Genomic DNA, 13,499 nt, shown 5'->3' on the forward strand with positions numbered 1-13,499 from the left:
AAAATTGACAGCAAAGTGCATAATATGTGAGCTTTAACAATTGCCTATAAATATAGATATATATCAATAACAGAGTAGTCTCACAAAGCCAGACCAAACTACAGTAAGTAGTATGGTCTGGAAGCAGCCCATTTAGTTGCAGCTATATGGGGGAAAACTGGGCTGGCCTGTTTTTATTTCCTGAATGTGTTTACTTGCTTGATGGATGTTGTGTGCTAGTAGGGTTGCAAAGGGGTGGAAACTTTCCAGAAACTTTCAACAAGAATTTTCGCTCTGAAATGTTGGGAATATTCTAAATTGGGAACTATATGAATAATCTAAATGGCGGTAAATTAAATGATCTGACACATGGTTAAGAGGAATATTGTTTGGCTAATAGTGACTCTCATCCTGGATGTTTGCGTGAGGACATGTGATTGTATTTAATTTTTTATTATTATTTATTCATTTTTAGAATTAAATTGTTAACGCAGGGTGATTAATTTCTTGAATTAATGTATAATTTTTTTAAACAAAATAATGTGCAGAATGATCCGCCCTGTGCATCCCAACCACTCTGCACTACAGTCGCTCTAGCATTTTGGCACTGCGCGCGGCCACGCTGAGTCGTGGGCGGCAGTTGATGTCCAAAGCAACAGGAGGGGCAACGTTGTCAGTTCACTGCACAAGAGGACACAAACGTCTGCAGTTTTCAGAGGTGTGTTAGGGGTGTACACGTGTAACCGTTTAGTAAATCATAACTATCTAGGAAAAATCAATTAACGAAAGCCGTTTTTATTTTTTTTATTCTTCCAATTTTAAATGTTCTTTTTTAAAGTTTTTAAATATGTTCTGGAGACACACATTTATTGATTTTACATCACTAATCACTAATAAACTAATTGGGGAGGATAAAAGCTAGTCTGCCGAATCTGTCTGTCCCTCAGCGTGTGTGTGTGTATCGGCGCACACACACACACACACACACACACACACACACACACGGGGAGTCGCCGTGCTCGGGCTCGAGTCACAGCCACGGACGAGTGATGAAAGATAACCTAAAGATTAAAGTTACTCGGTTGACGTGAACTACGCGCGTAAGTAGCCCGAACTTTATAACACCTGTTCAACCTGCATAAACGTGGACATGTAGAAAGCGATAGGCTATATTAATCAAGAAATTAATGAAGGGCGATAATGACGGCGAAACCATGACAGGTGAACGTGTATGTGTGTGCCTACCATGGACCTATTATAAGAGGTTTGTAAACGAGCGTAGTTCAGGTCAACTGTGTGTTCAAAGGCGAACAAACGCGTATGTGTGTGTGTGTGTGTGTGTGCGTGTGCGCCTACAAGGCGGTGGGCGCACGAGGACAATGACGTCATGGTTAACCGTATACACGAAAACAATTCCGTCGTGTACACGGTTAGACATTTTTGTAAACGTTCACACCCCTAGTGTGTGTGATTAATAAGTGATATCAACATAACGTCGGCTTTCTGGCACAACAGTCCTCCAGAACATGGGCACGCTAGCAGCAATCAAGTTGTAAAGTTGTATTCAGGAATGCAAAACCTATGGATTCACCAAATAAATGCCATTATGTAGCCTATATTTGCTATAAGACATAGCAAAGAGACAGCCAAATTGAATTATGGTGTGGCAGACCTACGTTTTAGTTTGATTATAATTTATTTTCAGTATTAACAACATAATTTGGATTTTTAATAAGTAAAAAAATATATTTTAAATGTATATATCCACCTTCTGTCATTTATCTTTCTGTTCCTACATCAACATACAGAGAAAATTAGATTTATTCTGGCATATTTTGAATGGTGGAATAATTCGTTATTAAAAATGTCAACCGTTGGACAGCCCTATTTATTTTACATTTCATTGTGTATTGACTTCTGTGTTGTTTGTCCTTAAAACCTGTTAATACAAATTATATCTCTTTTAAATTTTGTGATAATAATATTGATTCACTTTTATTGGTTTTGGCATGCTTTTAATTTGATGCTGAATTGTTGCCTAATGTTTGCATGATACACTACACACCTATATTTTTTGTTGGCCAGTTGGTTTCTGTTATCATATTAACTGATCAGCTCTGTTTGTGTAGAAATTATCAGGGATATGATTTTTTTTAGCTCGTTTTTATACGCCCATCTGCTTGTTTCTCTAGCGAGATCTGGCAACCCTGCAAACCACAGAGACGCAAGCAAGCCGCCATTACAGGGCAGCAAGTTGCGTAACATGAACTGCTCTTCAACTCGTTCATTTTCTCTGCTCAAAGGTCGCTCCAAAAACACACGTTTTGATTCAGTTTCAGCAAAAATAACTCTAATCAGTGGTAGGCCTATGTATATAGCCCGATATTGCAGACAGACAGTAATGTGCGTCAGTGGGCTTACGATCCGCACAGACAGTAATACGACACCCTTTGTCCTTAAACCCACGAGGCTGAGGAACAACTCCCCCATAAAGAAACGCTTTTAACGGGTAAAAACAGAAGAAACTTCATAATATCACCATAGTAACATAAACTGTATAGTCACCGTTTGTGGAGAACTCATGTTTCTTCCTCGGTGACAGCAGATAGTAACCAGAGACGGTGTGTGTGTGTGTGTGTCAAGCTCTGATTGGTCAGATAGGACACGCCTCTTCATGACGTCAAGAAGTAGTGTGGAAGAAGGGGGAGGGGAATCTAGAATCCTGAAACGTATTATTATTATATCCTTTATTTAACCAGGTTACTGTCAATTAAATGAAACGTTATTTATTGTGTTGCCTGTCTTTATGTAACCTAACGTTAATTTATTCTAAGATAGCAGCGTTTTCAAACTCCTGTAATTTGATCTGAACTCTGCATTCAGTCTCCATCTCTTTCACAGGATTCAACAGTGACAGGAAGCAGCCTGCAGGTGGCAGCACCTCACCAGAGCAGAAAGATACAGAGGAGATTAAATATGTTTATTTTGTCATATGCACATTAACAATTACAGCAGCAGTCATTAACAATGACATTCTGAAGTCCCAGGCTCCTCTCAACTATGCAATATAGAAGAAGAAAAACACAAATGAAGAGATCATTTTTGCATTTTAAATGTACTTTATATTTGTATGGTGCACCTTATTTGTTTTTAAATAAGAGACTGTTCTTAATGTTTTATCTGGAAAAATAAAGGTTAAATAAATTTAAAAAAAATGTCTACACTTTTATCTGCACTGTGCTCTTGCACTACTTTTGGGTTTATTTGTGTCTCAGGTGTTGCTCTCTTCACTTGTGTTTTTCTTCTTCTATATTGCATAGTTGAGAGGAGCCTGGGACTTAAGAATGTCATCGCTAATGACTGCTGCTGTAATTGTTAATGTGCATATGAAAAAATAAACATATTGAATCTCCTCTGTATCTTTCTGCTCTGGTGAAGTGCTGCCACCTGCAGGCTGCTTCCTGTCACTGTTAAATCCTGTGAAAGAGATGGAGACTGAATGCAGAGTTTAGATCAAATTACAGGAGGTTGAAAACGCTGCTATCTTAGAATAAATTAACGTTAGGTTACATAAAGACAGGCAACACAATAAATAACGTTTCATTTCATTGACAGTAACCCGGTTAGATAAAGGATATAATAATAATACATTTCAGGATTCTAGATTCCCCTCCCCCTTCTTCCACACTACTTCTTGACGTCATGAAGAGGCGTGTCCTATCTGACCAATCAGAGCTCGACACACACACACACACACACACACACACACCGTCTCTGGTTACTATCTGCTGCCACCGAGGAAGAAGCATGAGTTCTCCACAAACGGTGACTATACAGTTTATGTTACTATGGTGATATTTTGACGTTTCTTCTCTTTCAAGCCCTTAAAACCTTTTATTTATGGGGGAGTTGTTCCTCAGCCTCGTGGGTGTCGTATTACTGTCTGTACGGATCGTAAGCCAACTGACGCACATTACTGTCTGTCTGCAATATCGGGCTATATACATAGGCCTACAACTGATTAGAGTTATTTCTGCTGAAACTGAATCAAAACGTGTGTTTTTTGAGCGACCTTTGAGCAGAGAAAATTAACGAGTTGAAGAGCAGTTCCCGTTACACAACTTGCTGCCCTGTAATGGCGGCTTGCTTGCGTCGCTGTGGTTTGCAGGGTTGCCAGATCTCGCTTAAGAAACAAGCAACTGGGCCTATAAAAACGAGCTAAACAAAAAACATATCCATGATCATTTCTACACAAACAGAGCTGATCAGTTAATATGATTTGATTTATATTGTATTTCAGCCATTCAAAAAATACTGCAATTTGCAACATTTCTGTTTTTATAGATTAATAAAGTAGAACAAAAAACAACTGGCCAACAAAAAAGTATCTACAGTACCTCATCATATGGTGACACAGCAGAAGTGTATCATGCAAACATTAGGCAACAATTCAGCATCAAATGAAAAGCATGCCAATACAAGTTCATTAATAATATTACCACACATTAAATAAATATTTTATTAACAGGTTTTAAGGACAAACACCACAGAAGTCAATACACAAAGAAATGTAAAGTAAATAGGACTGTCAAATGGTTACAATTACAAATTAATTCACATACAGAATATTTCCACTCGGACAAAATAAAAAAAGACTATGTGAATGTGTAAGAGCAGATCACACATAAAGCAAATCGCAGTTTGGCTGCCTGCAGGTCAGAATGGCTACACTGCACGTGATGGGCATTCTCCTTTCACGTGGAAAGCTATCAATTAACTATCATAGCAACCTACACAGCACTGCTTTAACTTAGATTAAAACCAGGAAATTCAAAATCATACTGGCACATACAAATGTGTGATAAAAGTCACAATAAAGAAAACAAAGCAGCAGGCACTTACTTTATCAAGAACTCGATACCCGGAGTATTATCTATCTATAAAGCAAGAAACGTCTCTGTGTCTGTCTGTGACTCGCATATCAATTACCAATACATTTTTTTACCTGCTTTGCCTTTTAAGAATAGAGGATTATATGGCTCAAAAAATATTAAAGATATACCAAAAGTGACATTGACGAGTTATGCGACAGCCATTTCAATGACTGTGTGACACTGCCTATGTGTAGGCTACATCTGTTTCTGTGTCCCACCTTCATAGACGGGCTACATTTAATCATGCATTAGTTAATACCTGCTTTCTACGGGCACTGCAACAGTACACAGGAAACGGACAAATAAAGAGGAGCCTGCTGTGTGCATGCTGACATGAAGCTCTCACACGGGGTTTGGTGTACTGTTTTGTCCTCCCAACGAGGCTTGGAGGCAGCAAGGTTAGGGTAATGTAAGGGTTAGGGTTAGCTGCCCACCAAGGCTCTGTTGGGAGGACAAAACACCATCAAACCTCTCACGCAGACACATATGGCAGAAACGAGACCTAACTCACATGCCCTATAAAATGTGCAACGACTCTTAAAGCCACAGACACCCATAAAAAGTCAAAGCCTGTTATACAACTATTGATACGGGGACGGCGTTAGCTAGTGGCAAGTGGGCTTACCCAAATGTGCACCTTGCCCACCCAATCAAAAGTGAAGAAAATGTATTTTGCATTTTTTCAGTCAATTAAAATATGTATATTTACTATACCAGGACCATTCCTAGCTTCTGATTGGGTGGGCACGGCGACAGTCTGCCTCCAAAATCACCCATCATCTGCTTTTCTGTGTTTTCCTGTCAATCATGTCCAAAGAGCGCAGTCTCTACGTTGCAAAGGGAGTTAGAACACTACTCTGCGACGTTTTTCACACGTTAGCCTATTCTTTCGGTTAGTAAATGCTGTGCGCAAAAGCTCATTCACTTCATACTTTATCCAAACCGACTTACAAACCTTTCTGTGTAGTGTATCGCTAATGTAAGCCTGTAAATAACCCTAGTGCTGCTTCCTCCTCTCACAATGCTGCTGCTGGCGCATTGGAGGGGCAGGGCTCCTGAACGTTATCGTCCACAAGCTCTGCCCCTCAGCAAGCGCTCTCCCTTCTATCGGCTCAGGCTGCCTGCTGTAAATATGGGTTTTCACGTTGATGCTGGGTGCGAAGAAAACATGCAAGAATTAAATCTCCCACTCAGCAACAATCAAAGTCGATTGTGTTCTACAGGATTTTTAAAAGGCATTCATTCGATTTTTTTCGCCTTGCAATTTTACTACTTTTGTCTGGAAAACTGCTTAATATCAGTTTTTCTGCCAGCAGAAGTGGATTTTCAATTCAGAGATACTGTGACCTTTTATCAAGTTCTGAGGTATCTTTATGAAGGTGTTGTGCAAATTATTCTGTATATATTTTATCTATCCTATTTAATTTATTATTTTCTAAGAAAATTTGAAAGTGTAATATTAAGCTTTTTATAGAAGGTGGCAGATGGTGGTTTTACTGATGAGGAAAGCTTCTGGTAGCAGTGCTATCATGGTAAACCACCCCTACAACATTGATGTGTCCTAAAGCTTACATTACAGTAAATGTGCCAAAATGCAAGCACAAAGATCTTGCAAGGGCGAAAAACAACCGAAGATGCTGCGCACGATCGCATCTTCAGTATCTCCACCTATTATTTCTATCAGAATCAGAATCAGAAGTCTTTATTTGCCAAGACATGTAAACATGTTTGAAATTTGTTTTGGTAACAGTGGAGTTTACAACAGGACAGGTGCAAGACAGGACAAGACAGTGCAAACCAACATAATAGTGCAAAATGAGTAAATAATAAATAATATAATAAATAAAGAAGTGCCAAATTGCCAAGAGATCAGTGATTGGGTACGACAGACCATTAGGTCACTGAGTGGGGAGACAGGTCAGGGGGGAGGGGGGGGGGGGGGGTCAGTTGCATTTAGGAGTCGGATGGCCGTGGGGAAAAAGCTGTTAGAATGTCTAGCTTTTAGAGCCTTTAGTGACCGCAACCTCCTGCCTGAAGGGAGCGGGGCGAAGAGACCGTGGCCTGGGTGTGCGGGGTCAGCCATGATCTTCCTGGCCCTCCCCAGAGCCCTGCTGTTAAACAGGGCCCCAAGGGGGGGCAAGGGGCAGCCAATCACCCTCTCCGCCGAGCGTATCACCCGCTGCAGCTTGGCCTTGTCCTTGGCCGCTGCAGCGGGGAACCAGGTGATGATGGACTCTATGATGGCCGTGTAGAAATTCACCAGCATGGATTTTGGCAGTTTGAATTTCCTGAGCTGCCCCAGGAAAAACAAACGTTTTTGGGCCTTTTTTGTGAGGGCATCGATGTTTGGCCCCCACTTCAGGTCCCGAGACAGCGTCACCCCGAGGAATCTGCAAGACTCCACTGTGGCGACTGGGGTGCCTCCCAGTATGTTTGGAGGGGGAGGGGGCGGCCCACCCTTTTTCTAACTGACTAGACCTGGCCCAAGATACTACTGTTATTTATAGATAGTTATATTTATAGGCATTTGTTCAGACTCGTCAAACTGTTTTCTATCGTTGTCTTTACATATTTTCCTGTTTCCTGTTATATTAATAGTAAACATTGTATCCTCCTGTCAAGTGTCCCTTCTCTGCTATTACTGGCCCCACCCTAATGTGTGTGACCTGTGTCTCCAATGAACTTGAGTATTTAAGTCCTTGTCTTCTTTTCAATCCTAACGATTCCCATCCCTACTGCCGACCCTGACTGCACATCTCTGCCTCACTCATACTCTGTCTTTGTATTTCTGTCTGTCTGTCCCTACAGAAACAAAAAGGAACAAAGAAACCTAAACCTCACCGCTGTCAACAGTGTAAGAAAGAGTTCAGTTCGAGTTCAGCCTTAACCAAACATCACAGAATTCACACCGGAGAGAAATACAGCTGTGACCAATGTGGGAATAGCTTCACTCAAGCAGGATCCCTCAAAGTCCACCAACATATTCACACTGGAGAGAAGCCGTACAGCTGTGAGGACTGTGGTAAAACATTCACTCAATCATCTACCCTGCAGAAACACCGCCTCATTCACACTGGAGAGAAATCGTTCAGCTGTAACGAGTGTGGGCAAATCTTTGCTCTATCAGATGCCCTCAAAGTCCACCGACGTATTCACACTGGAGAGAAGCCGTACACCTGTGAGGACTGTGGCAAGAGTTTCAACCAGAGTAGTTCTTACAATGCTCACAGAAACATCCACACAAAGGATAAAATCTACTCTTGTCAGCATTGTGGGAAAGTCTTCAGTTCCTACAGCTCATACCGGACTCATGAGCGAATCCACACTGGAGTCAAACAACACCAATGTCAACACTGTGAAAAACGGTTCTACACATCGTCTGACCTCTCAAAGCATGAGCGAATCCACACTGGAGTCAAACCACACCAATGTCAACACTGTGACAAACGGTTCTACACATCGTCTGACCTCTCAAAGCATGAGCGACTCCACACTGGAGTCAAACCACACCTATGTCCACACTGTGACAAACGGTTCTACACATCTTCTAACCTCATAAAGCATGAGCGAATCCACACTGGAGTCAAACCGTACAGTTGCGGCAAATGTATGAAAAGCTACTCAAAAAACGAGAGCCTGAAGAAGCACAAGTGTGTTTTAGGGGTGTGAACGTTTACAAAAATGCCTAACCGTGTACACGATGAATTTTTTTCGTGTATACGGTTAACCGTGACGTCATTGTCCTCGTGCCCCCGCCGTCTTGTAGGCGCGCGCACACGCACACATACGCGTTCGTTCGCCTGTAAACACACAATTGACATGAACTACGCTCGTTTACACACCTCTTATAATAGGTCCATGGTGTACACACACACACACGTTCGCTGTCATAATCGCACTTCATTCATTTCCTGATTAATATAGCCTATCGCTTTCTACATGTCCACGTTAAATGCATGTTGAACAGGTGTTATAAAGTTCGGGCTACTTACGAGCGTAGTTCACGTCAACCGGGTAACTTTAAACTTTAGGTTATCTTTCATCACTCTTCCATGGCTGTGAGTCGAGCACCGGCACTCCCCGTGTGTGTGTGCGCCGATACACACACTCATTCACACACACTCGCCGAGGGACAGACAGATTCTCGGCAGACTAGCTTTTATCCTCCCCAATTAGTTTATTAGTGATGTAAAATCAATAAACGCGTGTCTCCAGAACATATTTAAAAACTTTGAAATTTGAAAAAAAAAAAAAAAAAAAACGGTTTTCGTTTATTGATTTTTCCTAAACGGTTACACGTGTACACGTGCACACCCCTAGTGTGTTTAAACCTGGACCGATCAGACCATGATGTGTGAACTCCTGTGTGAATTTCATTTGATTTAGGAACTCACTGAGGAAACACGGGATAACACCTGATTTCTGAATTTCTGAATTTGAGAAAAACGTTCAAAACCATTTCTTTGATTTAATTATTTTTAATAGGGATGGGGCCGATCCGATCCAGTATCGGTATCGGGTCCGATATGGCCGAAATCTGCGTATCGGATATCGGACTGACAGCTCCGATATTAAAATCCGATTTTTTTTTTTATATAATTTTTTTTTTTTTTTTTTTTTTTTTTTTTTTTTACTATGTAAGAGCGAACATGCGCCGACGTTAGGTGGAGGGAGAGAGGACATTACTTTAAAATTTGACATACAGTACATATCAGTTTGTTAGCCAGTGAGCTAACCAAAGCTAATCCAAGTCAAGGAAGTGGAGAGGCTTGTGACAAATTCAGCCAATGTAAAATACAGCCAGAGAGAGGAAGACTGTTTAGACAAACAGACCACCACATATTCTAGTGAGACAGAAGTGATCATTGAGAAGGATTTTTTTTGTGTGACTCTATAATTCTGCCTTTAAGATAAACCTATATGCATTTGTGTATATTTATTGCTCTTTTAAATTAGAATTGCTTAAGCCTTCCTAGCCTAATACATAACATCACCACCAACAAAAAAATGTATAACAATTATGATATCGTATCGGTCAGTATCGGTATCGGCCGATATCCAAACCCCAGGTATCGGAATCGGATCGGAACTAAAAAAAGTGGATCGTCCCATCCCTAATTTTTAATCAATTTAAAGTTTTGTTGTATTCAAAAAAAGTATTTTGTTCACTTATTAGAAACCGGTTTATTTAGATATTTCTATAATCAATCTCTTAGGTTACACATTGTTGATTCATCTTTATTTTGGAGTGATTTTTTCTGATTGAAAATTATCTGTTCATACATTTTATAAAACATAGTTTAAAAAAATGCTTTTTTTACTGTCTAGAGTCTAGACTGTTTGACAGGACTGTGTATCAAATTTTCTCATTTGCAACAGCCAGACTGAATTTCTGTAAAGCTTATCAAACTTAAATAACAATATCTTTTAATTTGGATTGATAAATATTGCATAACTCTTTTCAGATGCTTTACTATCATGCAACTAACTCCCCACATCACATAGTTAGGATTGTGTGGATTTTGGTTTACAGGGGCTTGAAAGGAGTTTTTCAGAGCCATCTAGTGGAGATACAGTGCTACTACTCTACAGTTGAAATGTTCCAGAGTTTATTTCAGGTTCATGTTGCTTTGTTTAGCATGGCGCCACCATGTGGTTAATATGTGCATTTGTACCCTCTTCAAATGTGATAAGAACTAGTTTGTATGCAGTTTATCTGCTATTAAAGATTCAGTGTGTATAATTAATTGGCCATTTTCATAACAGACTTGATGGAAACAGAATATAATATCCATAAGTATGTTCTAATGAGTGTATAATCACCTGGTAATAAAAGTTTGTTTTTCAAGACCTTAGAATGAGCCTTTTATACATCTACATAGAAGCGGTGCGCTGAGGCACCAGCCTTACATTGTTTTTATATACTGTATATACTTACCGGCCACTTTATTAGGTACACCTGTTCAATTGTTGTAAAAACAAATAGCTAATCAGCATATAACATGGCAGCAACTCAAAGCATTTAAGCATGTAGACGTGTTCAGGACAATGTGCTGAAGTTCAAACTAAGCATCAGAATGGGGAAGAAAGGGGGTTTAAGTGACTTTGAACGCGGCATGTTCTTTGACAACTGCATGCAGAGAAGTTAAACATTTGGGGACACACTCAATGTTGTTTAGCAGTCGGTTAGAGATGTAGTTCGATATGAATCAGCTCCTGGATTAACGGTGCTGCTGACTGTATTTATGTAATATTCACTCATTCTATGATAGCAGCATTTTCATTCCTCACCGTCCTCACGCCACATATGTTAGTGACAAGAGGAATTTCATATGAGAACAGGCCTCTGTATTTTTTTTATTATAAAAAATATTCACAAATCAAGTATTTAGAGATAAAAACCTAATATAATCTCTCACATTCATGTTATATTGTATTATGACAAATGGAAAAGGCATATTATTGTTTGCTGATGTTTTAATTTCTCTGATGATAAAATGCATGTGAAATACAGATGTGTGTCTGTGTTTTATCTGTTCTACAGAAACAAAGTTGAAATGTGTTTATATATTCAGTCCAATATCTAATAAAATGCTAAAACAGCTCAAAGCTTTAAGCAGTATACGAGTCTGGATATAACATATGATATAATGCTACCCCTTTAAGAATTATTTAACACTTTTTAAAAGAGTATAGTCATTCAGCCATCCAGTTTAGCGTCAGCTTTTCAGCATTCACACACATTTTTAACAGCAAAAATCCTTTTCTACGTAAACCAGGTCATAATAATAAACATATGCACTATTGAATACAATTCTAAATTGATTCGAAATAACCAAAAATAAAATAAATGGTTTCATACTTTAGAAAGACAACTGCAAGCAGAGCGGTTAAAACATTTCAAAAACTACATACCTATTACAACATTTGACAAGACAGAACGTCAACAAAATGTAAAATAATAATAATAGCGAATTAAGGATTTTCAGATATATTATTAATATTCACATGTATCATATTTGATACACCTTGTGAACATTAATATGCACAATTTCACTATTATGTTATGAACAAAAAATACAGTTCAAATTCAAGAAATTACAAAAAATTCATGAATCAAATGTGATCCTGTGTTTCTTCGGTGAGTTCTTAAATCAAATGAAATGCACACAGGAGTTCACACATTATGGTCCGATCGGTCCAGGTTTAAACACACTTGTGCTTCTTCAGGTTGAAGCTTGTGGTGTAGCTTTTCATACATTTGATGCAACAGTACGGTTTGACTCCTGTGTGGATTCGCTCATGTTGTGATAGGTTAGACGATGTGCAGAACCGTTTGTCACAGTGTGGACATTGGTGTGGTTTGACTCCAGTGTGGATAAGCTCATGAGCCCGGTATGAGCTGTAGGAACTGAAGACTTTCCCACAATGCTGACAAGAGTAGATCTTATCCTTTGTGTGGATGTTTCTGTGAATATTGTAAGAACTACTCTGGTTGAAACTCTTGCCACAGTCCTCACAGCTGTACGGCTTCTCTCCAGTGTGAATACGTTGGTGGACTTTGAGGGATCCTGATCGAGAAAAGCTTTGCCCACACTCGTTACAGCTGAACGATTTCTCTCCAGTGTGAATGAGGCGGTGCTTATGCAGGGTAGATGAATGAGCGAATGTTTTACCACAGTCCTCACAGCTGAAGGGCTTCTCTCCAGTGTGAATACGTTGGTGGCGTTTGAGGTGTCCTGATAGAGAAAAGCTTTGCCCACACTGGTCACAGCTGAACGATTTCTCTCCAGTGTGAATACGTTGGTGGCGTTTGAGGTGTCCTGATAGAGTGAATTTTTTGCCACATTGGTCACAGCTGAAGGGCTTCTCTCCGGTGTGGATTCTCTGATGAATCATTAAGGTTGACTTCGACCTGAACTCTTTCTTACACTGTTGACAGCGGTGAGGTTTAGGTTTCTTTGTTCCTTTTTGTTTCTGTAGCGACAGACAGACAGAAATACAAAGACAGAGTATGAGTGAGGCAGAGATGTGCAGTCAGGGTCGGCAGTAGGGATGGGAATAGTAATAAATAGGATTTTACCACAAATGAAAAGAAGGATTTTAATACTCAAATCCATTGGAGACACAGGTCACACACATTAGGGAGGGGCCAGTAATCACACAGAAGGGACACTTGACAGGACAAAACAATGTTTACCAAAATAAAACAGGAAACATGGAAACGTGAAAAGACAAAGACAGAAAACAGGGAGCTTGACAAGTCTTAACAATTGCCTATAAATATAGATGTATATCAATAACAGAGTAGTCTCGCAAAGCCAGACCAAACTACAGTAAGTAGTATGGTCTAGAAGCAGCCCATTTAGTTGCAGCTATATGGGGGAAAACTGGGCTGGCCTGTTTTTATTTCCTGAATGTGTTTACTTGCTTGATAGATGTTGTGTGCTAGTAGGGTTGCAAAGGGGTGGAAACTTTCCAGAAACTTTCCACAAGAATTTTCACGCTGAAATTTTGGGGATATTCTAAATTGGGAACTATATGAATAATCTAAATGGCGGTAAATTAAATGATCTGACATCTGGT

General features: G+C 39.7%; 1 protein-coding gene across 1 annotated transcript in view; it reads left to right on the top strand.

The window, feature by feature from the left end:
* Window positions 1-3,729: 3,729 nt before the first annotated feature.
* LOC307264960 (uncharacterized protein) overlaps window positions 3,730-13,499 on the top strand; it is a 54,915-nt gene continuing 45,145 nt past the window's right edge. The window contains exon 1 of the mRNA XM_080046528.1: window positions 3,730-3,804. Coding sequence (XP_079902654.1) covers window positions 3,787-3,804 — 18 coding nt within the window. The 5' untranslated portion in view covers window positions 3,730-3,786. The remainder of the gene's footprint in view (window positions 3,805-13,499) is intronic.

Source organism: Ammodytes marinus, assembly GCF_949987685.1.
Source record: "Ammodytes marinus genome assembly, chromosome: 18".
Lineage (NCBI taxonomy): Eukaryota > Metazoa > Chordata > Actinopteri > Uranoscopiformes > Ammodytidae > Ammodytes > Ammodytes marinus.